The 21,846-nt window shown below is 35.8% G+C and overlaps 2 protein-coding genes across 8 annotated transcripts in view; one reads left to right on the top strand and one right to left on the bottom strand.

The window, feature by feature from the left end:
• The window catches only part of mcamb (melanoma cell adhesion molecule b), a 32,083-nt gene extending 15,425 nt beyond the window's left edge, over positions 1-16,658 (top strand). The window contains exons 2-17 of one of the 4 annotated variants that reach the window (XM_016479853.1): positions 3,644-3,762; positions 4,979-5,228; positions 5,343-5,413; positions 5,493-5,580; positions 5,667-5,846; positions 6,055-6,182; positions 6,485-6,620; positions 6,724-6,836; positions 9,796-9,937; positions 10,557-10,684; positions 10,909-11,065; positions 12,340-12,384; positions 13,740-13,778; positions 14,140-14,269; positions 15,045-15,159; positions 15,257-16,658. In XM_016479853.1, the coding sequence (XP_016335339.1) occupies positions 3,644-3,762; positions 4,979-5,228; positions 5,343-5,413; positions 5,493-5,580; positions 5,667-5,846; positions 6,055-6,182; positions 6,485-6,620; positions 6,724-6,836; positions 9,796-9,937; positions 10,557-10,684; positions 10,909-11,065; positions 12,340-12,384; positions 13,740-13,778; positions 14,140-14,269; positions 15,045-15,159 (1,841 nt within the window). In that variant the 3' untranslated portion in view covers positions 15,257-16,658. Of the gene's footprint in view, positions 1-3,643; positions 3,763-4,978; positions 5,229-5,342; positions 5,414-5,492; positions 5,581-5,666; positions 5,847-6,054; positions 6,183-6,484; positions 6,621-6,723; positions 6,837-9,795; positions 9,938-10,556; positions 10,685-10,908; positions 11,066-12,339; positions 12,385-13,739; positions 13,779-14,139; positions 14,270-15,044 lie in introns of all 4 variants that reach the window. The other 3 variants (XM_016479854.1, XM_016479852.1, XM_016479855.1) reach the window with 3 other exon arrangements.
• A 664-nt stretch (positions 16,659-17,322) lies between these two features.
• LOC107683813 (Cbl proto-oncogene, E3 ubiquitin protein ligase) overlaps positions 17,323-21,846 on the bottom strand; it is a 41,391-nt gene continuing 36,867 nt past the window's right edge. For 2 of the 4 annotated variants that reach the window (XM_016479847.1, XM_016479848.1), the window contains exons 13-16: positions 21,622-21,774; positions 21,398-21,507; positions 21,100-21,306; positions 17,323-20,468 (exon numbers count right to left, since the gene is read on the bottom strand). In XM_016479847.1, coding sequence (XP_016335333.1) covers positions 20,197-20,468; positions 21,100-21,306; positions 21,398-21,507; positions 21,622-21,774 — 742 coding nt within the window. In that variant the 3' untranslated portion in view covers positions 17,323-20,196. The remainder of the gene's footprint in view (positions 20,469-21,099; positions 21,307-21,397; positions 21,508-21,621; positions 21,775-21,846) is intronic. The other 2 variants (XM_016479850.1, XM_016479849.1) reach the window with 2 other exon arrangements.

Raw genomic sequence — 21,846 nt, 5'->3', positions numbered from 1 at the left:
TAAATAAAGCATGTGATGATTGATAGTGTGGCTCCAGCACTTCAGTTTCACTATGCAGTGGTGGTAGATTTTGTGTGCTTATGAATAAAGTCAACTTAACTTGGAACAATGGGAGCATGACATACATCTGGAATCCACAGGAGACAATTGAAAAACAGGTGCATTATCCATTAACAGTATTGACAATGACCATTTATAGGCCCCTATATGGTTGTACTGGAGCTGAGTGTTGTGAGGATCATAGGGATCATGGAATCTGGAGAATGGAGTCAGACCCCCATCCTGGGGGGATTTTCTGTGTTAAAAATTTAATGTTTGGGAAGAAAGCAACCATTTATTTCCTGTTTCTAAGCCCTGTTGTGCTTGGCTGGCCTCAAAGGCTATTATAATAGAGATTTCTATAAGATTGCCGACTTGAGCTCATTATGAGCGGCTCAGACTAGAATATGACATGTTTGAGTGTGTAAGTGTGCTTCTCATACATGCTGGACTGTTGAATTGTCACAAAGGTCAGACAAGTTCAAATATCCCATATAGCACTGAAATATGTTGAACAAAGATAAGTCACATTCGTATATCAAGAAAACTGATAAGCCAGAAATTATTTTTATGTCATGGCCAATAATCGATAAATGAACAATATTAAAATGTTATATTATCTTGTCAAAATAGAAAAATATTACTGAAAACTAAAATCAGTTTTAAATGCTATTAGGCATCATAGCATTATATTGTACAGTATGAAAAATGTCTATTCATTTTTAAGATTTAGTAAAGATTATGTTTAACAGTGTTAATTAGGCTAATTATCCTACCGAGAACTTTTGTTTTGGGAATTTCTGTTTTTTGTTTTTTACGACATAAATATAGATAGGACATATATATGTAGAGGATACCAGGACTATAATAAGAAAATAAAAATAAAAAAGTACGCTATTAAAGGGATACTATCCCTTTAAGTACTCTATTATAACTTGTCCTCTCTAAAACGGATATGGGAATAATATTGGAAAGGACTTTTAGAAAATGTTTATATTGTGCATTTTGTACTAGTGTCTGCATTTAATAGGTGTTTAATGAAAATAAACATTTGCTAAAATATAATGTCCTCTACAGAGTAGACCTCAATGTCTGGGTCTCAGGCCAGTTTTTGAAGATGATTTTTAATTGAGTGTTAGATGATGACAAAGACTATCTGAATGTAAAAATAGAGGAATAGAGTCTAAACAATTAAATATGACTCATAAAGTACCAAAATATTGTGCATCTTCCGTGTATTAGTGTATCTGCATGCATGCTAACGCACACGTGCGTAATTGTAAGACGTTCCTGCATCTGTAACTTCCTGGCGACAGCTGTTCGCTTAGTGTGCAGTCAGGATTTCATGGGGTGATTTCTATTGTCTGAGGAAAAAATTCATTCTTTAATTTAAGACTCGGTCTCTTTTTCTTCTCCAGCAGTCACAGGATGTGCTATTTTTATTGTCGACTTTGTGTGAGGTTAAAAAACTGGAACAGCTGCTTAGTATTGGGTTCATCTGGGACTCATAGACATGTCTCACAGCTTTACTGGGAAATGTGTAAACCTTGAGTTGTGTCTTCCTGCTCAAAGTCTTCTGTTTGAAACCCTGGCAAAAACTTTGGCTTCATTGTTCAGACGTCCAGGTTTTGTCCAGTACTGGTGCTCTGAAAGGAGAGCTTATTTTAGTAGCTTACTCAATAGACTGATGACAGAGCAACCTATGTGTAATGGTTATCTGCACTCCAGACTGTGGAAACACCAAACTGTCAACAGTGGCTCGTGGGCACATTATTAGCTCTCACTTCCTTTTTTGGCCATTCTTTTTTGTCTGAGAGCTTGTCCATGCTTAAAAAGAGTGACATACTGAGTATGTCTGAGACTCTTAACTATAATTGAAGCTTGTTATGATGTTCTGCATGGTTGCAGCTATGGCATCTTGGCAGACTTTCATTTGTCTGCAGGTCTTTCTTCAGTTCACAGTTCACTGTTATTTTTTCTTATCTGTTTCATTTCATCTCTGTAATCTGTGAAATTCAATCAAAGGAAATGCTGGTCATTATGACGCCCAATTCTGTATATTTATGTTTAAAGATGATTACAGATTTGCATGACATAAATGATTCTTAGCTGAAAGGCGGATTTTGAAATATTTTATATACAATACCATGCAAACGTTTTTAAATATCTTATACTCACCAAGGCGACATTTATTTGATCAAAAATACAGTAAAAATGGTAATATTGTGAGCTTTTATTACAATTTAAAAGAACGGTTTTCTATTTGAATGTATTTTAAAATGTAATTTTTTCCTGTGATGGCAAAGCTGAAATTTTCAGGATCATTACTCCAGTCTTCAGTGTCACATGATCCTTCAGAAATCATTCTAATATGCTGATTTGCTGCTCAAGAAAGATTTCTTATTATCATCAGTGTTGAAAATAGTTATGCTGCTTCATATTTTTGTGGAAACTCAACTGATACATTGTTTTTCAGGATTCTCTGATGAATAGGAAGTTCAAAAGAACAGCATTTATATAAAAAACTAAAATCTTTTCTAACATGACAAATGCCTTTACTGTCACTTATTATTAATTTAATCCCGAATAAGAATAGGCTATTAATTTCTTAAAACCAGCATATACAAATTGCCTGTTCAACAAGGGCAATATTTTGTCGGTGTGAGACACTCAAAAGAGGACACAGCATTAGCATGCTAACTAAACCACCACTACTAAAAATATCAAAATCAAAGATTTCAAAGGTTTATTTAAATTTGTTCGAAAAATTCTTAAGAAAATCTTCAGAAACTTCAGAGACAAGGCATTATAGATACCTCAGTCCTACAAGGTGAATGTTTGGTGGCAACAACAAAGAGCGTCAGCCTTACGCTAATGTCGCTGATGCACAGGAAATGCCTTTGTTTGGAGAAACTAATCAGATTTCTGTAATGTGAACGCATCCTTCATACTCAATTATCCCCTGTAGTGCCCACTGGACCACATAGGGGCCAGAAAGGCCATTTACAATATTTTTGAAAGGTTACCGAGGAGCACTGGTGCAAAATCAATTGGAAATGCGAATCTAGATTATACACCCTCTCTGTGAAGTGTGTTAGCAATCTCTTCTCCTCACAGAACAAACAAACAGCATGGATGTTTTGTCATGTCTTGTAGTGATCAGACTTTTGAATAGTTTCAGCCTCCTCATGATTCACAGAGCTTTAAGATGCTTTAAGGGAGAGAACAGCTCATTTCTGACAAACAGTAGGTCACTTATTCTCTAGATAAATCGAGTCTTTCTTCCTCCTGAGGCGTGACATGAGGCAATGCTACACATGAATTTGGACATGGGTGGGCTCAGTGAATTCCACTCATAATATCTTCTCCCTCAAGTGCTTTGCTCCCACTAGATCAGGCATTTGACATGGGAACATGGGTGGTGCGATCCAATCAGAAGTGGTCTCCCCATGCCTTACTTCCTGTTAAGTGGTCACTCCATTCAAAGGATATTATGAAGGGGCTTAGGCATCACAAAATCTGTCCAGGAAATGTTGACCCTTTTACTCAACAGATTTGGCAGTATAAAGTTTAGGTCTATTGACAAATCCTTGTGTGTTGTCAGCATGGGCTGTGGTGGATGTGAACATGGAAGACCGGGTGGATGTATCTTTAAAAGGCCAGGCTGAAATCTCCTGTATCTACACTCTGATGGAACCAGCCAAGATGATAGTCTGGTTTACGGTGAGAAACAGGCCCATTCACACGTTACATTATTTTCATTCACCAATATCAGCTAAATGGGTAATTATTATGAAAAATGCCCTAAAACCCTAAAATCAAAAGATGAATGAAGAAATTAAACAAGATTTTAAGGCTATTAAGAATAGGCTAACAATTAAGTGCATTTCCTCCAGTTATCATAACTATAATACACAAATAAAATGTCTTTATCAGTTTTTAATTAAAGTTAGCTTAAGATCAGTTTAACAATTACTACTGCAATGTATATTGTAGTTTACTAATTAAAAAAATTACATGTATTTACAATAAATAGAAAATTTGGTCACACTTTATTTTAAGGTCCAATTCTCACTATTAACCAACCATTAACTACGACTTGCATCAATAAACTCCTAATTTGCTGCTTATTAATAGTTAGTTAGGTAGTTGTTAATTTTAGGTAGGATTAGGGATGTAGAATATGGTCATGCAGAATATGTGCTTTATAAGTACTAATAAACAACAATAATAGGCATGCCATTAGTTAATAGTGAAAATTAGTCCCTATACTAAAGCGTTACCAAAAAATAATTACATTAAGAATATTTACTACAAATACAATGATTAAATTTTTCGCTGAATGAGATTTTTATTTTCTACAGTACTTAACAGTAGGAGAAAGGAGTGTTTAAATAGATTTAATATTCTTTAATTTTATGGCAATTTTATCAGTAGAATTTCAATAGAATGTACACTAACGTTCAAAGGTTTGGGTCGCTTTTTCAAAAAGAAGTCTCTAATGCTCACAAAGGCTGCATTTACTGTATTTGATCAAAAATACAGCAAAACAGTAATATAGAATAATAGTATTACAATTTAAAATTAATTTTCTGATTTTAATATATTTTAAAATATAAGTTATTCCTGTGATCAAAGCTGAATTTTCATCATCATTACTCTAGTTTTCAGTTTCACATGATCCTTCAGATATCTTTCTAATATACTGATTTGATGCTCAAGAAACATTTCTTATTATAGTCAGTGTTGTGCTATGATTTTGTAGAAAACATTTTTTCAGGATTATTTGACAATATACTGTACATGTTTTTAACTGTAATTTTGATAAACTCATTGCAACCTTGCTGAATGAAAGTATCTCAATATCCCTAAACTTTTGAAGGGTAGTGTACAAATCTAGTCTTACAATAAATGCTGAAGCTTTTTTGAATTTGTACAGAAATCGCCAGGCAGGGACCAAAGCAGGAGAAGAATCTACTACTATGATAATCAGAGCGCGATCATTGACGAGGGCAGTGAATACGCTGGGCGGATCAACTTCTCACACTCTCATGAACCACAGAATGTACGCGGAAGTGCCCTCCTGATCATCGACAGCGTGCAAATGAGTGACCAGAAGGAGTACATCTGCACCGTGCATGATGTGTCGACAGACAGCGGTGAAGGACACACTCGTCTCCAAATATTCAGTAAGACAAATCAGACTTGTTTTAGAAGAGCCTGTCCAGGCTAGAGTATCATAATAATATGCCTCTTGAACTATTGTGAGCTTCATCCTAACACCAAACCTCTCTGTCCTTTAGACTCGCCATCTCTACCTGTGATTGAAGGTATACACACGGGGATTTCTGTTACTGCGGAGGAGCCATCAAAGGTAGAGCTCAAAAAAAAAAAAAAACTATCTGTGTATGTACATTTTATGGACTTTGCATACTATTGGTGTTTTCACTCAGGTTGCACACTGCAAAGTGGACGATGGATATCCCAGACCCAACATCACATGGTACAAGGACAGATTCCCTCTCCAGCAATCAGATGATGGTAAATACAGGACCATTAAGTGAACATTCTCCAAAACAAAATGTCATTTAATGACAATAACAAAAACAAATCTGAATCCCCTTTAGAGGTAAAGATCTCGGAGTCAGAGACAACCAAAGCTAACGGCCTGTTCACAGTCGAGAGTGATCTGTACATTAAGGCTCAGAGGACAGATAAAGATGCCCTTTTCTACTGTGAGGTCAAATACTTTGTCCCCGGTGGAGTAAGAATGACAGAGTCCAAGGAAATCAACATCATAGTTCACTGTGAGTCAACATCCTTCTAGCCTACATTTACTTTTAAGGCAAAAAAACGAAAAACAAAATAGTCATCATTTGCTCATTCTCGTGTCGTCCAAATTTGTATGACTTTCTTCTGTGGATTGATCGATTTTTGAGCGCACAGTGCTCTGTGCTGCCATCTGTTGGATACACAAAGCGCAACAGTATCTTACAATTTCATTTCATCTTTCAGACCCTACGACAGAAGTAACAGTGTATGTAAATCCACCTGATAGGCTTATAAAAGAAGGTGACACTGTGGAGATCCGATGTGAGGGAAATGGAAACCCTCAGCCTGTTTTAACTTTCACACATAAAGGGGTAATATATGAGCTGAAATCACTGCCTAACGTGTTTATTATGCCTGCTTAACTAAATACATGGTTTAATAACCACATAACTAATATTATCTTATAGCTGTATATTATTAGCCATATGCCTTACTTTGACTCGCTTATCTCTGACTGATAACAGAATATTTTCTGATTGTAAAATTTTCTGTAAAGCTGCTTTGAAATAATATGTATTGTAAAAGTGCTATGCAAATTAACTTGAATGCCAGCTGTTCCGAAAAATATTTATTGGCTCACCTGCAGTTCTAATTATTCTAATTTTCTTTCCAGGAAGAGTTGAGCGCAGATAATGAAATGCTGCTTTTGGAAAATGTCAAGCGGTCAGACAGTGGGACGTTTGTGTGTCAGTCAAATGACTTTGACGCAGGCATTGACACTGAGGACTCCGTCAATATCACGGTGCACTGTAAGAGCATGTTCCTCTGCAGTTCCTGTGCCGTGGCAGATGTTGGTGAGATGATGTCAGCTTTTATCTTCATGGTGACTAACACCTTTTTTTTCTTTCTTAGACCTGGATCAAATTGTGGTGACACCAGAGGAGACCGTTCTGAACCAGGGAGAAGATCTTGCCTTAACCTGCAACGCTTTGTCTTCTTTACCCACACTGACAGCATGGTATAAGGTACAACAATAAGATGCAGTCAAAACTGATGATGACACCATGCTGACCTGTAATAATAAAAAAAAAAAATATATATATACAGTATATATATTTAAAAATATATTTAAAAATATACAAAGAAATGGCCAAAAATGCTGGTATAGTCTCATTTTTTAAATTTCGGTACCGAAGTCGGTACTTTTTGGTACTTGGTACTTTCCGCGAAAGTCTTAAATTTAGTTATCAAATTTAAGGCCTTAAAAAGTCTTAGATTGTACAATAAAGTCTTAATTATGATTTCAAGAGGTCTTAAATTTGGGTATGGAAAGACCAGAATTGTAATATGGCTGAATGTGACAATTAAACTTCAAAAAAAGGCTACGATTTCATTAAATAAACATGAGCGCTGCATGTTCAAAGTCTGGTGCTGTGCTGCTTTGTGTTCTGCCGTTACTGGCAACCAAACGCGCCACCTGCTGGCAGAGAATGAGCATTTTCAATAAGCCTGTTGTTTTGTTCAGAGTTCAGACCAATGTAAAAATCGGCCCATGTTTTTACCCTGCAAACATGCAGAGCTTTAAATGTGAACTGGTGGATCGATAAGAAGACAATGCATTATAAAAATCTAAACAGTAGGGTGTGCGATATATATGGTCTGCGATAATATCGTAATTGTTGTTTTAAAGATGTGCGATTCGACATTATTGAGTACATCGCGAAAAGCAAACAAAACACACCTACAGAGTGCACAGTCTGCAAACATACATTAGGTGAAGTCAGTTAATATAGGCTAAACTAGTGCGCGCATTTAGAGTGCGTTCTTTCACTGCATGAATCGGTCTATTAAAATGCATTTAGAATTATCACATAATTCAAGATATGGGGGCAGAAAATGTTTATATTTATATCATTTCATATAGTTAATATCACACGAAGAGTTCTGTTTTTTTCTCCAAAAGTCAACATGATTACAAATGTGATATTGATTTTATACAACAGTTCAATAAACCCGAATTAAGAAGTCTCTTAATATTAAGAGACTTACGTTTTAGACACTGTATTTCCTACTTTTGCTCTATTTCTCCAACAAAAAGAAATATCAAAACATTATTCATGCATTTGTAACTGCAGGTATTCCATCTCCCTCTGAGCTGCATTAAAGAGTGTGTAAATACATCTAAATGCCACTTCAAATGCAGCTTCTGTTTCCTCTGCATTGCAAAGAAAAATTTTGGTGATACTGATTTCATTTGCTTGGTAACAGCCCAAATGCAAGAATTTGACTCAAAAGTTGATGAACACTTTTAGAAAAATGGCTTAAAGGTAAAAATGCCCGTAAAACTTATTGGAAAAGATTAATTTCTATCACTGCTGTGAACTAACCACACAGAATATGAAAATATAAAAAAAATTCAGGAGTCAGCTGTCCACGGTAGTCCTTAAGATATCAGCACAGTAACACACTCAGCAAAATATTATCGATAAAATCCCAGAAAATATTGAGATATTTTTGTCAATATCACAAACCCCTAATTTGTGATTTAATTTATATAATAATTTATTGATAATAATTGTTTAAATTAATATAATGATTAATACTTTCGACTCATCCATTTTCTTAAAAATGGTTTAAAGGCTGAAATGTAAATTTTATAATTTTTTAAAACTTTTAGTTTTTGTGAAAACTTGTATATGAACTGTAAATTATGCTTTTTACAGTCATTTTACAGTTTAATATGGTACTATAGACATTGCCCTACCCCGCTCATATGGTATTCATTTTATTTGTGCAGGTCTTAAAAAGTCTTAAATTTGTGCTTAAAAATCCTGCAGAAACCCTGTTTTGACAACCCTAATATATATATATTGAAGCATTAAAAATATATTTTCCCTCCATATATTTCTATTCAATAAAATTCATTCACATATGTCAGATTTTTAGAAAAACCTTATTTGTTATCTATAACACGAGTGAACATATAGCACATTTTAATAAAATTCAGCAAGGAAATTTACAATGTTTCAATAAATAAATAAATAACTAATCAATAGTCAATATTATTAATAAATCATTATAAATCTAGTTTTGATCTCTAGCAGGCTGTTCCATCTACATTTACATTTTCTTTTATTTTCTTGCCCCTAAAATACATTTTGAGATATATTTTTTATATATGAATGTGGAAACTAAATATATTTCCATTTCAAATTTATATTTCATATTTCATTCTCGGTTTACAACATGTTTAGCATATATTTAAAATATAGTTTTTAAATACTTTTTTTAGTATGCTCTCTTATGCTCACCATGACTGCATTTATTTGATCAAAAATACAGTAAAACAGAAATATTTTCATAAGCATACATTTTCAGAAGAAATTTCTTCACTCTTCAGTGCCACATGATCCTTCAGAAATCATTCTAATACACTGATTTGCAGCTCAAAGAACATTCATTATTATTATCAATGTTGAAAACAGTTAATATTTTTGTGGAAACTGATACTTTTGTTCAGAATTCTTTGATATTTAGGAAGTTCAAAAGAACAGCATCTTTTGTGACATTATAAATGTCTTTACTGTAAGTTTTGATACATTTATGGGCCTTTCCTGAATGAACGTATTGCTTTCTTAAAAATTGTGGTGGCCCTAAACTTTTGAAAGGAAGTGTTCCTTCTCAATAACCCGAGACCCAGATCAAGAGTTTTAAACCCCAGATTTGAAGTAATGAAAGTGACGTGACATGTGGCCAAGTATGGTTGGGTTACGAGACCAACTCTCTAACCATTAGGCCACGACTTCCCCTTAATAAGATGCAAATACCACATTTATGTGGTCTCAAAAGAGCTCAAGGCCCAATATCAAAACTACAACATATAAATAATATCCAGCATGAATAGAATGAATCTGCTTGGTAAACAGTGCTCTTGAAATGCTCGAGAATGTAAATAGACCTATTTGACAGTGTGTTTCACTGCAGGATGGCACGCGGCTGGTGGAGAGGCATGTTTTGGAGTTACACAATGCCTCCTATGACACTGCTGGATTGTATAAGTGTGAAGTGACTGTCCCTTCCCTGCCTGAGCTACAACAACAAAAGTCTGTGCAAATCAGTGTGCAAGGTGAGTCTTTGCCTACATTGTGAGGACCGAATGTCAATACAGGGAAAGGTTTATAAATAATCAAATAAACAATATTAGCTCAGTATAGACAGAGGCGGACAGTAGTGAAGTATTTTGACTTTACTCAAGTAAATTAAAAAAGTATCGGTAGTTTATCGGAGTGTTTTTCTTTGGAAAACTTTACTTCACTACATTCCAAAGCATAATGTCATACTTTTTACTGCACTTCATTTCATAAATAAAAGTTGTTGTTTGTTTTACCTACTTAAGAACATTAAAAATTTAGTACTTTCTTGAGCTCAAGTAAATCTTTGAATTACTTTTACTTAAACAGTAAAAGTACTTTAGAAAGTAATAGATTTCTAATGTAATTAAGTATTAAATGATATTTAATATGAAACGTAGTGCAGTAAAAAGTACAATATTATGCTTTGGAATGTTGTGAAGTAAAGTTTTCTAAAGAAAAACACTCTGATAAAGTACAGACACCTGAAAAGTACTTTTAAAGCAGAGTAAAAATACTTCACTAATGTCCGCCTCTGAGTATAGAAAACATCACCAATATTCTAGAAAAACAAAAGAGTGTGCTTTCATGACTAAACATCTAAACCTGCTTCAGGGAAGCCTAAGATCATAGAGGAGATAGCAGTGGGTCCAGTGAATAAGGCTGACCGCTCCGTTAACCTGACCTGCACTGCAGAAGGCTACCCATTCCCCACCATCACCTGGACCCTCTCTGACCAGCGGGTATCCTTACAGCACTCCGATTCTGACCAATCAGGAACCATCACACAGTCACAAGATCTTTTGCTAGTAATTAAAAAACTGGGTAGTTTGTGGTTGTATAGAGGGTCAGGCACATCGTTTGATAAGAATGTTGCAAAGATGAGGTGATTCTTGGGTGAATCATGATGTGCAAATATTCTAGATTAATGTAAGGTAAACTGAAATTACCATGACAAAATATATAGACCGGGCAGCCTGTCCCTGTGCCAGAAGCAGAGAACCAGAAGACGGACACTGGTATTCTCAGCATGATCTCTGTGAGAGCCATGTCTGAACTCACAGCCAAGTGCAGCGCTGCCAATGAGTTGGGGACAGAGGATGTTTCTCGCAAGATTGAAGCATGTGAGTTTTAATTTCCTCTACTCAAACGTATACATCTGCATGTTCACAATTCTCTGATGTTGCTCAATGGTCACAGGTTTTTTTTAATGTACGTTTTTATGACTGAATTAATTTTATCAGCGTTTTATCAACCCACTGCAGTTCTTATATTAACCCCGGTTTGGGGAACCCTAACGTAATGTAATGTTTAATGCACTTCATGATATTGATAACAAATAATGTAATACATTTTCTTTCTCTTTGATTTTTTATATCAATATGGTACATTTAATGGTAAGTTTAAAACAAGTTAGGTAAAAAGCAATCTAAAAGTAATCTAAAATGTAGTCAGAATACATTACTAAAATGAGTATCCTAGATTATGTTACTAACTACAATTTTCATGTAATCTGTAATCAATAACGGACTACAATTTGTAAGTAATCTACCCAGCACTGTTGGTATCATGGACTAACAATGAACTGTTCATTAATTTGATCAATATTTTGACAATCTTTTGTAAAATGTGGCTCAGTGGTGGAGCATTGCGTTAGCAGCGCAAAAGGTCGTGGGTTCGATTCCCAGGGAACACACATACTGGTAAAAAATGTATAACCTGAATGCACTGTAAGTCGCTTTGGATAAAAGCGTCTGCTAAATTATTATTATTATTAATATTAATTATTTTTATTAATTTATTATTTTAATATTAAAATAATTGTTTTAACATATAATTTATTCCTGTGATGGTGAAGCTGAATTTTCATCAGCCATTACTCCAGTCTTCAGTGTCACATGATCCCTCAGAAATCATTGGAATTGGTGCTCAAGAAACATTATTATGAGTTGAATTCTTCAAAAAACAACAACAACAAAAAAAAGAAAAGAAAAGAAAAAATCTCAAACTTTTCAAAATCTGACCACAAACTTTTGAATAATGTACAAATTAACATGACCAATTATCATTGTTCATTGTTAGTTCATGTTAGCTATTGCATTAATTAATGTTAACATATACAAACTAAATTATGAGGTGCTAGACAGTTTTCACAGCGTAAGTCTTGGTTCATTATATTATTTAATATTTTAATTAATGTCATTTTAATTTTAATATGCTATTAGATATGCTATTAGTTCTTGTAATGTTAAGAATGTATTAGTATTGTATATAAATGAACATTAACCACAACTAATACATTCTGTTCAAGTGTTGTTCATTGTCAGTTCATGTTAACTAATACAGTCAAATTATGCAAACAGATACAATCTTATTCTATACCAATTTTCTTGTGTAGTTGCACATGTGACAACAACTACAACCCAAGCCACCAGCACAAAAGGTATGTTTCTGAAGCTTTCACTCAAAAATACTTATTTTTTACTTCCATCAGTGCAGCGAGTGACTGTTTTTCCAGCAAATCACTGTATTTTGACTATAACAGAACACACGTTTGAGATTTGATGACAGAAAGCAGTATGTGTGCCATAGAAACACAGTCATCTGAGAGGGCTGATGCGGCATGGTATATTTATTCAGCGTGCGTTTAAACACAAAGCAGTTTTACTGTAACAGAAAGCGGTTGATGGTGACAGTGCTCTCATGTGGTCTCTGGACTCTGATTAGGACAAAGGCAGCCTGGCTGACTGGTTGTGACCTCATGGGACCAGAGCGCTTGGCATCAGGGCAAATGAGGCGAAGCAGCCACTCTCACTTTGGGATATCAGCTGACCTTTCCGTTTCTTATTATGGCAGTCCTCAGAGCCCTTATCTCTGATACTGTTTATGGCTGTAGTCAGGAAAATAAACAGTTATAAGAGCAGATTTAGCTCGTCTCAGTGTCAGCGGTTGCTTGCAGCATCATGTTCTAACCAGACACAATGCAATAATAGCAAGTAATGTGTCTGTCAAAATATGGCAGCAGTATATTTGTATTTTAATTAAATAATTGATTTATTTCAAACATTAACTATTTTAAAATGTTACTAATATAATTAATGATATATTATTTAATATTATAATTATATAAAATGTATATTATTATTATTAGTAGTATTAGTATTATTGTTTTAAGTAGTGGTATTTTTAAATTAATAATTAAATATTACATTTTTTTCTACCCCAAATTATAGAATAATTGACTTGTAATTGTACTAAAGCCTCAAGAAATTAAAATCACTTATTTGGAAAATTGTATACGTTTTATTTATATTGATTTTTAAATAATTTGAAAATATTTGTATATTATTTTATATTTTTTTAGTAAAAATACAATGAATAAAAAAAGATGATATTACAAATGAAATATTATTAATACATACTTAATATATATACAAAATAAAAAAAATAGTGCCCTACAATTAGTCAACAAAGACATTAACAATGAAAACATACACCCCCCCCCAAAAAGAAACTATATTCAGATTTGATTTTCATTTACTTCTTTTAAAAATACATTTTGTAATTTATGTTCTTTCAATTTTTCCATAGACCCTTTAGCACTCCATTAGGATCCCTACACCCCTGCTCTTACAAGAAGTGTAGACAATTTGCTAAAATATCCAAGTCGTAGCAATTACTTCCTCACAGGGTCTGGGACAGCAGTCCCCGTGATCGAATGAAAGAAAAGCACCGTGCGAGATAAAGTGATGTATGAATATAACTGCTGTTTGGTAACTCAAACCCTTGTTGTGACAGGAACAGGATTAACCGTTCCACCAAAACAATCACGTACAGGTTTGTACAGCAGCCTGACCACTCATCCTCCACCATCACCATCACCCCCAGCCTCGATCACATGAGCACTCTTACTCAGGCATAATTTCTCATGCTAATCTGCACTGACCACCGAACTGTGAATGATTCCAGAATACTTGGCTTTCTGTAGAATCGCCCCTACAACGAGTCACGCATCATCACTGCTTTTCTTCACTCAGCACTCTCAATGCACTTTACTCACAGCCCTTTTGGAAACGAACTGTTATGGCAAAGGCTTTGTATATTTCAGTCAGACATACAGGAAACATTCACCCTAAGTATTTGAGCTTTTCATCTGTCTGTGTACTCACTTCAGACTGCATTTCTTCTCTTACCGCAGGAGGTGGAAGTGGAGTCGTCATAGCCGTCATCATCATCTGCCTCCTCCTCATAGCCATACTGGGCAGTGTGCTCTACTTCCTCTACAAGAAAGGAAAGCTGCCCTGTGCACGGTCGGGAAAGCAGGATTTGTATGCGTTTTTCTTTGTGAAAAAATACACAAAGTTATTTGAATTTAATAAAAGACTTAATTAGCTTTAAGCTGCTGTATTTTTCAATAGTAAGTTACTTCTGTCCCATATTAATATATAGAAAGAATATTTGCAAAGGCAGTTTATAAGAAATATGCAATTTGTAGGTTTATTTGATTATTTGGTGCTGTAAAGATGTCACACTGCACCTTTAAATCAGTGTTGTTATTGTTAGTAAAACTATTAAAAATCATTTTTTGTTAAGCTAAAATAAAATAAAAGATGAAAAACCTAAAAAAGCAAACTCGTTTTCACATTTTTAATTTGTTCTAAAACTAAAATAAAAATGTGTTTTGGTCATTTGTATTATTATTTACTAAAATTAAAATACATGAAATCTACATAACGACATAGACATGTTTTTTTTTTTCAGTTTTATTAGCTTTTAAATAAATAAAAATGAAACTAAAATGACTAAAAATGAAATACATTAAAGCCAAATAGAAATGTCAATTTTATTCGTTTTTTAAACTAAAATAAAACCTAAACGTTTATAAATAAAAGTACATTTAAAATATTAATAAATACTAAAATAGTATAGAAATAATACTAAAATAACACTGTACCCTAAAATTAGAGCAAACTAGTCTAAAGTAATCAACTTAATGCCCTAGTATCCACACGAAATGTCTGGATAGCTGTACATAAATAAGTATTTTTCAAGACACCATCATGATACAAAGCATTAATATTATTTGTTGTTTTCATTCTCCAGCACGAAGGAAAAGGCCAGTAAGGATGATATTGTGATGGAGATGAAAAGCGGTAAATCTGAAGAGGCAGTGCTTCTACAAGGAGTCAATGGAGACAAAAAGTCCCCCACCGAATAGGTCATTACTTCAGAACAATGATTCCCGTTATATTACACAAGAGCCAAGATTTGTAAGGCCGTGCCACGGAAACCAAATGATATTTTCTTTCAATTAGAGTCAAAGACTGAAAACTACATGCATATGGGGAGAGATGCTAGCGGCCACTGTCCTACAGAGCTCCTTCTCAGGATGAATCCCAATCTCACAACACATCCACATCTTCCCCTCTACTTGAATTCCCACTCGATTCTGCTTTTTTCTGCCCATGTTTTATATTTGAAATGCTATAATCAGATTCAATATACAGCAAGATGATCCAAAAAGCACCAAGTTCATTATGGATGACTCCACTCCAGTATTTACAAATTGTATATAAATATGAAATACTGTATATATTTAGCTATTTAAAATGCCTGAGACATTTGAAAGGTTGCGCTTGAGTATCTTTTTGATAATGCAAGTCTCTTTGTTGAGGGGCATTTGAAGAGTGCCGAAGAGTCATTATTTGCTGTGCTGTCGATGTGTCTGATCTGAACCTGCTCTCACCTCTGCCGCACCATAGTCCATGCACTGAACCATCTTTACCACTGTAAACATTCATCTGTCCTCTGGATCAGCACTGAAACTGCCCAATGATAAAGCTTGAGGGCAATTTCTCTTCAAATAAATTGTCAGGGAAAGTCTCTGACATGGTTGACCTTTTTTCCAAATATGCAAGCAAAATGTTGGGTTCATGTCATGCCTCTGGTTTGATTTTTTATCATTTTATTAGCTAGATCAAATTAAATTCATGTTCACTGCGAGGGCCGAGCGAGTGAATTACGTTAATGTCAGTTTGAGCTAAAAATGTCCCTCTGGCCTGAGAAAAATGGATGTGTCCTGTTGAGCTCAGCTGTCCTCGTCTTGCACTGAATGTAAATAATAAAGAAATACATGACCAACCCTCCCATTTTGAAATTTTAGAGGAAATATTAAAATGCATGTGGAAGACTGAATTGATTTATCATATTGGAGGGAAGAGTAGAACAGGAAAAAATGCAGGCGTTATTTTTATACTTAAGACTTTTTTTTTTTAAACAGTATATATTTTATTCGATTTTTTTTTCAATCCATATTTTGAAGGTTCATAAGTTGTATCTTAATCTATGCAGTATGTACCCTGTACTGTATGCAAAGCAGACCCACAAATGGATACAAAAGTCCTCATTACACCGAAGTTCACCTGTTTCATTTCCTCTGGTTTGTCACACCGTTTTTGTTTTGTGTCAGTGGTATTTTTGTTAATGCGTGCTTTTGAATTGTCCTGGTATTTCTATTAAAAAGGGCTGGCTTACTCAAGCCTTAATTTTGTCATCGTTTGGCCTATTTATTTATGTTCATCAGAAACAACTGTTCTATACAATAGTTCGACATTTTTTAAGGTTTAAAAGAGGATAAGATCAAAAACATATGGCTATGACTTATTATTTTAGAATGTTTAGGTACTAATAAATCGAAAATTACAGCATTCACACAGAACGCGGGTTTGCATTGAAAAACGTGAGTGGAATACAAAAAAACCCAAAACACTTAAGTTAACCGCGTTTTATTTAATAATTTATTTTAAGTTGTAGCCTACTACTTATAACTTGAGTGCCGCATTTTAGACGTGAGATCAAACTCTGTAAAAGCAGAGAAACGGTCAAACGTCTGTCTAACGACGTTTAACATTGAAAAACCATAGAAAAGCAGCGAAGTAGAATTAAAAAACGCGTTGTGTGAACGCTGTCCCTTACACAGCCAGGCCCAGTTCTGTCATGTCGAAGTATTTCTATAAAAGGACAGGCTACACCAGACTTCCAGAAATGAACTTTCCATTCCATCCATTAGCTACTAATAACGTTACATGTTTTCAGTTGTTTTCCCACCAAAAATTACCATCCTGAAGGATGATGTCAATAATGAAAAAAGCCAAGTGGTACAAAGTGAATTGAGCACAAGGAAAACTATAAGTCGACTTTCGATTAAAACTATTTTCCCAAGAAAACGTTTGGAGTAAAACATTTTAGTAAGAAAACACACACATACACACACACACACACACACACACACACACACACACTAAGCTTTAAGACAGACACTGTGGCCATGATGTTTGTTCTATTGTTTTAATTAACAGTATAGCGCTGTGCATACTTCCAACGTGATATGAGAATTAGCACAAAAGGAAAGAAACCCTGAAATACTCAGGCAAGCTATGGCAAAATGAGGAGCGAGCTCCCTCTTGTGGTCTGATTCGAGACATTCCAGTAAACAGACAGATATTCACTACGATGTCACTGACCGAGCCAAAGAAGCGTTTAGCGTCAATGGAAACGTTTTCTATAAATTCATGAGGGATATCATTCACTCTTTACACTAAACAAGGCCTTTTTTTCCGGGTAGCAGAACAAAAATTACGGACATATCTAAACATATGGCACTGCTCACAGTAATATTCACATCAGTAAACAAAAATAAAATTCTGACATGTACAGGAATGCAAAAATGAAATAAAACATTGCCATTTCCACGTATTCTATGTATAAGTAACTTTACACGCTTGATTTTAAAGTGACAGTATCATAGCACAAATTGGTACACTGTGCCAAATATTGTACACACAACCTCACACACAACATTATCAAGAAATAGTAGTACAGTAAAATGAAATGATTAAAAAAAGTATCACCTTCTCATCTCTAAACTTCATATGGTGCAGTTAAAAAAAAAAAATCAGTATTAAACCATCATATGCTTCAAGGCAACAGAATCTACAAACCAAGAGTTAACAGCCTACAACTTGAACTAACCAGCTCGCCTGGTCGTAAGCTCTCAAGGTTGCATGTGTACCTACAAGATTGAGACGTGGAAGTACCTGCAATCCCAGTGCAACACTCTCAAGAACACTGGGGGCTAGTAGAAACTAAAATTGGGCCAGTTTTGATGTCGGCGACATCAATCACGAGTCCTCCAGTCCCACATGAGAGACTCAAACTCACTTTAATGTATTACTAGTGCATTCAAATGTGCTGGTGCAATAACAAAGAATAACTGGAAACATTAAAGGCACAGTTCACCCAAAAATTTAAATGACATCATTTATTAACACTCAAGTCGTTCCAAATGACCTTCGTTCTTTTGTGAATCACAAATTTGTTTTTATGCATACAATAGAAGTCAACGGGGACCAATTTTGTTTTGGACCTGGACTGTATGGACAAAACAGGTTTGGAACAACATGAGGGCGAGTAATTAATGACAGAATTCAATTTTTTTGTGAACTATCCCTTTAAGGAACACAGAATTAATTAATTTGATGCTGATGTCATTGAGAAAGTAGTCTAGTATTGTGTTCGCCCTGAAAACGAGACAGTCTTGCACTGGTTTAAAGTACGGAGTCACTAATGTAGATTCTGTTGAAATGTACGGTATTCCTGAGTACAAAGGGGAGATCGGGAAGAACCTTCTCCCTAACAGCAGGCGGACTATGGGCACTGCGATCATGGCTTAAACAGGGCTGCCGCTGAAAGATCGATCCAATCGGTGACGGGCTGAACACCAAAGCCTCGTAGAACAAGCAAGAACAGAAATAAGGCCTTCCGCGATGAGCCCCGTGATGCATTTCACCATTTCAATAAACGAAAACGCATGTATTTCAAGCAAAACGCAACGTACCTGGATGAAAACAAGACGTCCCATGCACACACACACAGACTGAACAAATCATCTGGGCTCACACCTGCGCAAATTGCTTCTGATTTCAAGTATGCTACATTACCAAATTACACACAACCGATACTGTCACTTTAAAATGGGTTAAACACAGTATTCACAAATGTACATTTAAGGCTTAATTGTTTAGCACTAACAATAATAGCAGCAGTAAAGCACTTCTGTATTAATAACAATAAATCCAAAAAAAAAAAAAAAAACATTAATAATAACAATATATTAAGGTGATCAAATTAAATGGTTTCTAAGATGGACAGCGTCATACAAGAGTCCGAACCTCCCCAAGAGTGAGTTCAGTCCCCACCGAATACAGAAACTTGGCCAGGCCTTGGACCTTTTTAAGCAAATACTTCTTCTTTTTTTTTTTTTTACTAAGCAGATTCACTTTGTGTCCAACCTCTCGCCCTTTATCTGTTAGAGAACACTATCTTTAGTAAACACACTACTTCACAAAAGTCGGAGACCACCATATTAATGACACATTCAGATTAGGTGTCCCCTGACAACAGACGCGTGTACCCTTCATTAGCACGTTCCTACTGGGAATCTGAAGGACTGTCTGTCCTTAAAACATCTGGGAAGTGAATTCATGGTACAGTACAGTTACAGTAATGCTACACAGATGTAACAAGGCTGACGGAGAGCCCATTTCCGATGCCAGCCGCCACCACGCGCGTAAACCCCCCCCCCAACACAGTATCCTGGAGGTCAAGGTTAAGCGGAGAATGGGTTGCTTTGGGCTGAGTGGTATTTTTGAAACAGGCGACTGCGCTGTGGGGACCGACATTTACGGCATGCTACTAGACAGACGAAAAATGAAAATCACACACTTGAAAACAAAACGTACCGAAGCAACACATGTAAAGGCCATTTTTCACGCCAGAAAATGCTCGGCTGCAGTCTGCTGTTTAACTCCCTTTAGCTATCCGAACTCTGAGGCCTAATACGTCACACACCCTGATCTCTGCAGCTGAACCTCTCCAACATACATGTGTATATATTAACTATACTCAATATTCTGATTTATATATTAAATCATATATAAACACATACAAGTTTTTGTCTTTTTTGTTTTTGTCCTTAGGGGACATGCGTTGCCTTCAGGCTGAAGAAGCGGCCGCAACGAACCCCTCGCTCTTCCGCGCACACGAAGGAGGACAGAGAATCCGAGAAGTGTTACGGAGAAACTGTCTGTCGCCGTCACTAGAGTGAGAGAGCAAGGTTGCACTCTGTTCTTCTGGAGTCTAGACGAATGCGTGACAAGCGTGGCCAGGCCGCGACTGGATGCTCGGAGAAGTTTCGCTATGTTAAGATATGTGCAGTAGAAGGGATGGACACAAACTCCCTCAGGATGTTCTTGGCCATCTCGATATTGTTCTGTGCAATCATAAGGGCTTTTTGGATGTCCTGATGGGAGTAGCCCTGGCTCAAGAGGTGCTCGATCTCACTGCTGATCTGCTGGCTGGGCCCTGGGCTCGCTCCGGGGGGAACCGGGCTGGGCCTGCGATCTGAGTTGATGCGACGGGGAAGAGGCTTAGGAGGCCGCTCAGGGGCTTCATTGGGGTCCATGACTGCTGAAGACACAATGTAGAATAAAAACAAATGTCAATATATAGACACTGAAGTCTGAGATAATGACCATACTGCAGTCGCTGTTCTAAAATAAGGAAGCCATGACACTCTCATGGGGTTGAAATATGATCTAAAATAAATATAGGTGGAAAAAGGAAATGGCAGTGCTATATTTGCAAATACATTTTACAAATATTGACTACAATAGAAATCAAATGATTGGACACACTCGACTGACTTCGTTTCCTCATCTAAAAAAATCTTTTGATATTAAAAGATGCTTGAGTGCTTGAGGCTGTTGATGAGTTAGATCAAATAAAATATAAATATTAGATAACTACATTATATACATAAGCTGAAGTACTAAATAACTAAAACTATTAGCTTTAGTCAAAAAAATTTGAAATACTACAAAAAAAAAACTAATAAAAATGACAAATTTAATAAAATTTAAAATAAAATAAAAATGAAAACTGAAAATATAAATATACAAGCCAATACAAAATATTAAAAACTATAGTATATAAACTTATAAAACAACATGCTCGTATATATTACATCCTTATTATTTACTTAAAGAGTATTTAAATAATAAGTATAAATAATACTAAAATAACACTTGGTATGACTTACTTGCTGACGCTCCAAGCTCGCTGTCCATGGAAAGGCGGCTGAAGGCTGAGGATGTAGGGTTAATATCTGAAAGCGTGCGTCGGGCGAGGTTGGTGGGTATATGGGGCTTGGGATAGTCATAGCTGTTCTCCTCTTCCTCCACACCACATGCACCAACAGGATCCCTCGGGCCATTAGAGCAGGTCAAAGGAGGCAATTCAGAGTAATCTAAACAATCAAAGAAACACAACATTACACATTTCAGAATACACTAGTAGACTGCCTGTATAAAGATGAAGAGCTTTAAACATCACAGTACCTGAGTCTCTGGCCTGATGTGGTGCAGAGGCAGTAAGGGCCTGGGCTTGGATGTTGTACATAGCTTCGTACATCTGTGGGCTTTCTGACTCCATTTCATTGAGCATACTCCTATAGAGGTAAACATGAGTGTCAATACACTGAAAGAGATCTGATATCTATGTCTAGTCTGTTCAGAGTGTCTCTTGGAGTTTTACAACTCTATGGCTGCTAAAACAAGTTTACCTGGGACTGAGAGAAAGTGGAGGAGGTGGTCTAGGCACAGCTTCCCCTGCAGCAGAGGGCAGCACTGGCCGAGAGGAAGGAGTCATGTACTCAGACTCCTCATCGTTCTCACAGGTGTCCTCCCCGGTCTGAGATTTGACTGCTGGGAGAGGCCTGTCAACACAGAAAGAGTCAACACGCATGTGACTGCTCGCTTTACTAACAGGTTCAGAGTCAGTGTAGGAA

Source organism: Sinocyclocheilus anshuiensis, unplaced genomic scaffold, assembly GCF_001515605.1.
Source record: "Sinocyclocheilus anshuiensis isolate Anshui unplaced genomic scaffold, SAMN03320099.WGS_v1.1 scaffold2925, whole genome shotgun sequence".
Taxonomy (NCBI): Eukaryota; Metazoa; Chordata; class Actinopteri; order Cypriniformes; family Cyprinidae; genus Sinocyclocheilus; species Sinocyclocheilus anshuiensis.
Note: the sequence above shows the minus strand (reverse complement) of the source record. Positions and strands in the feature narration are given on the sequence as shown.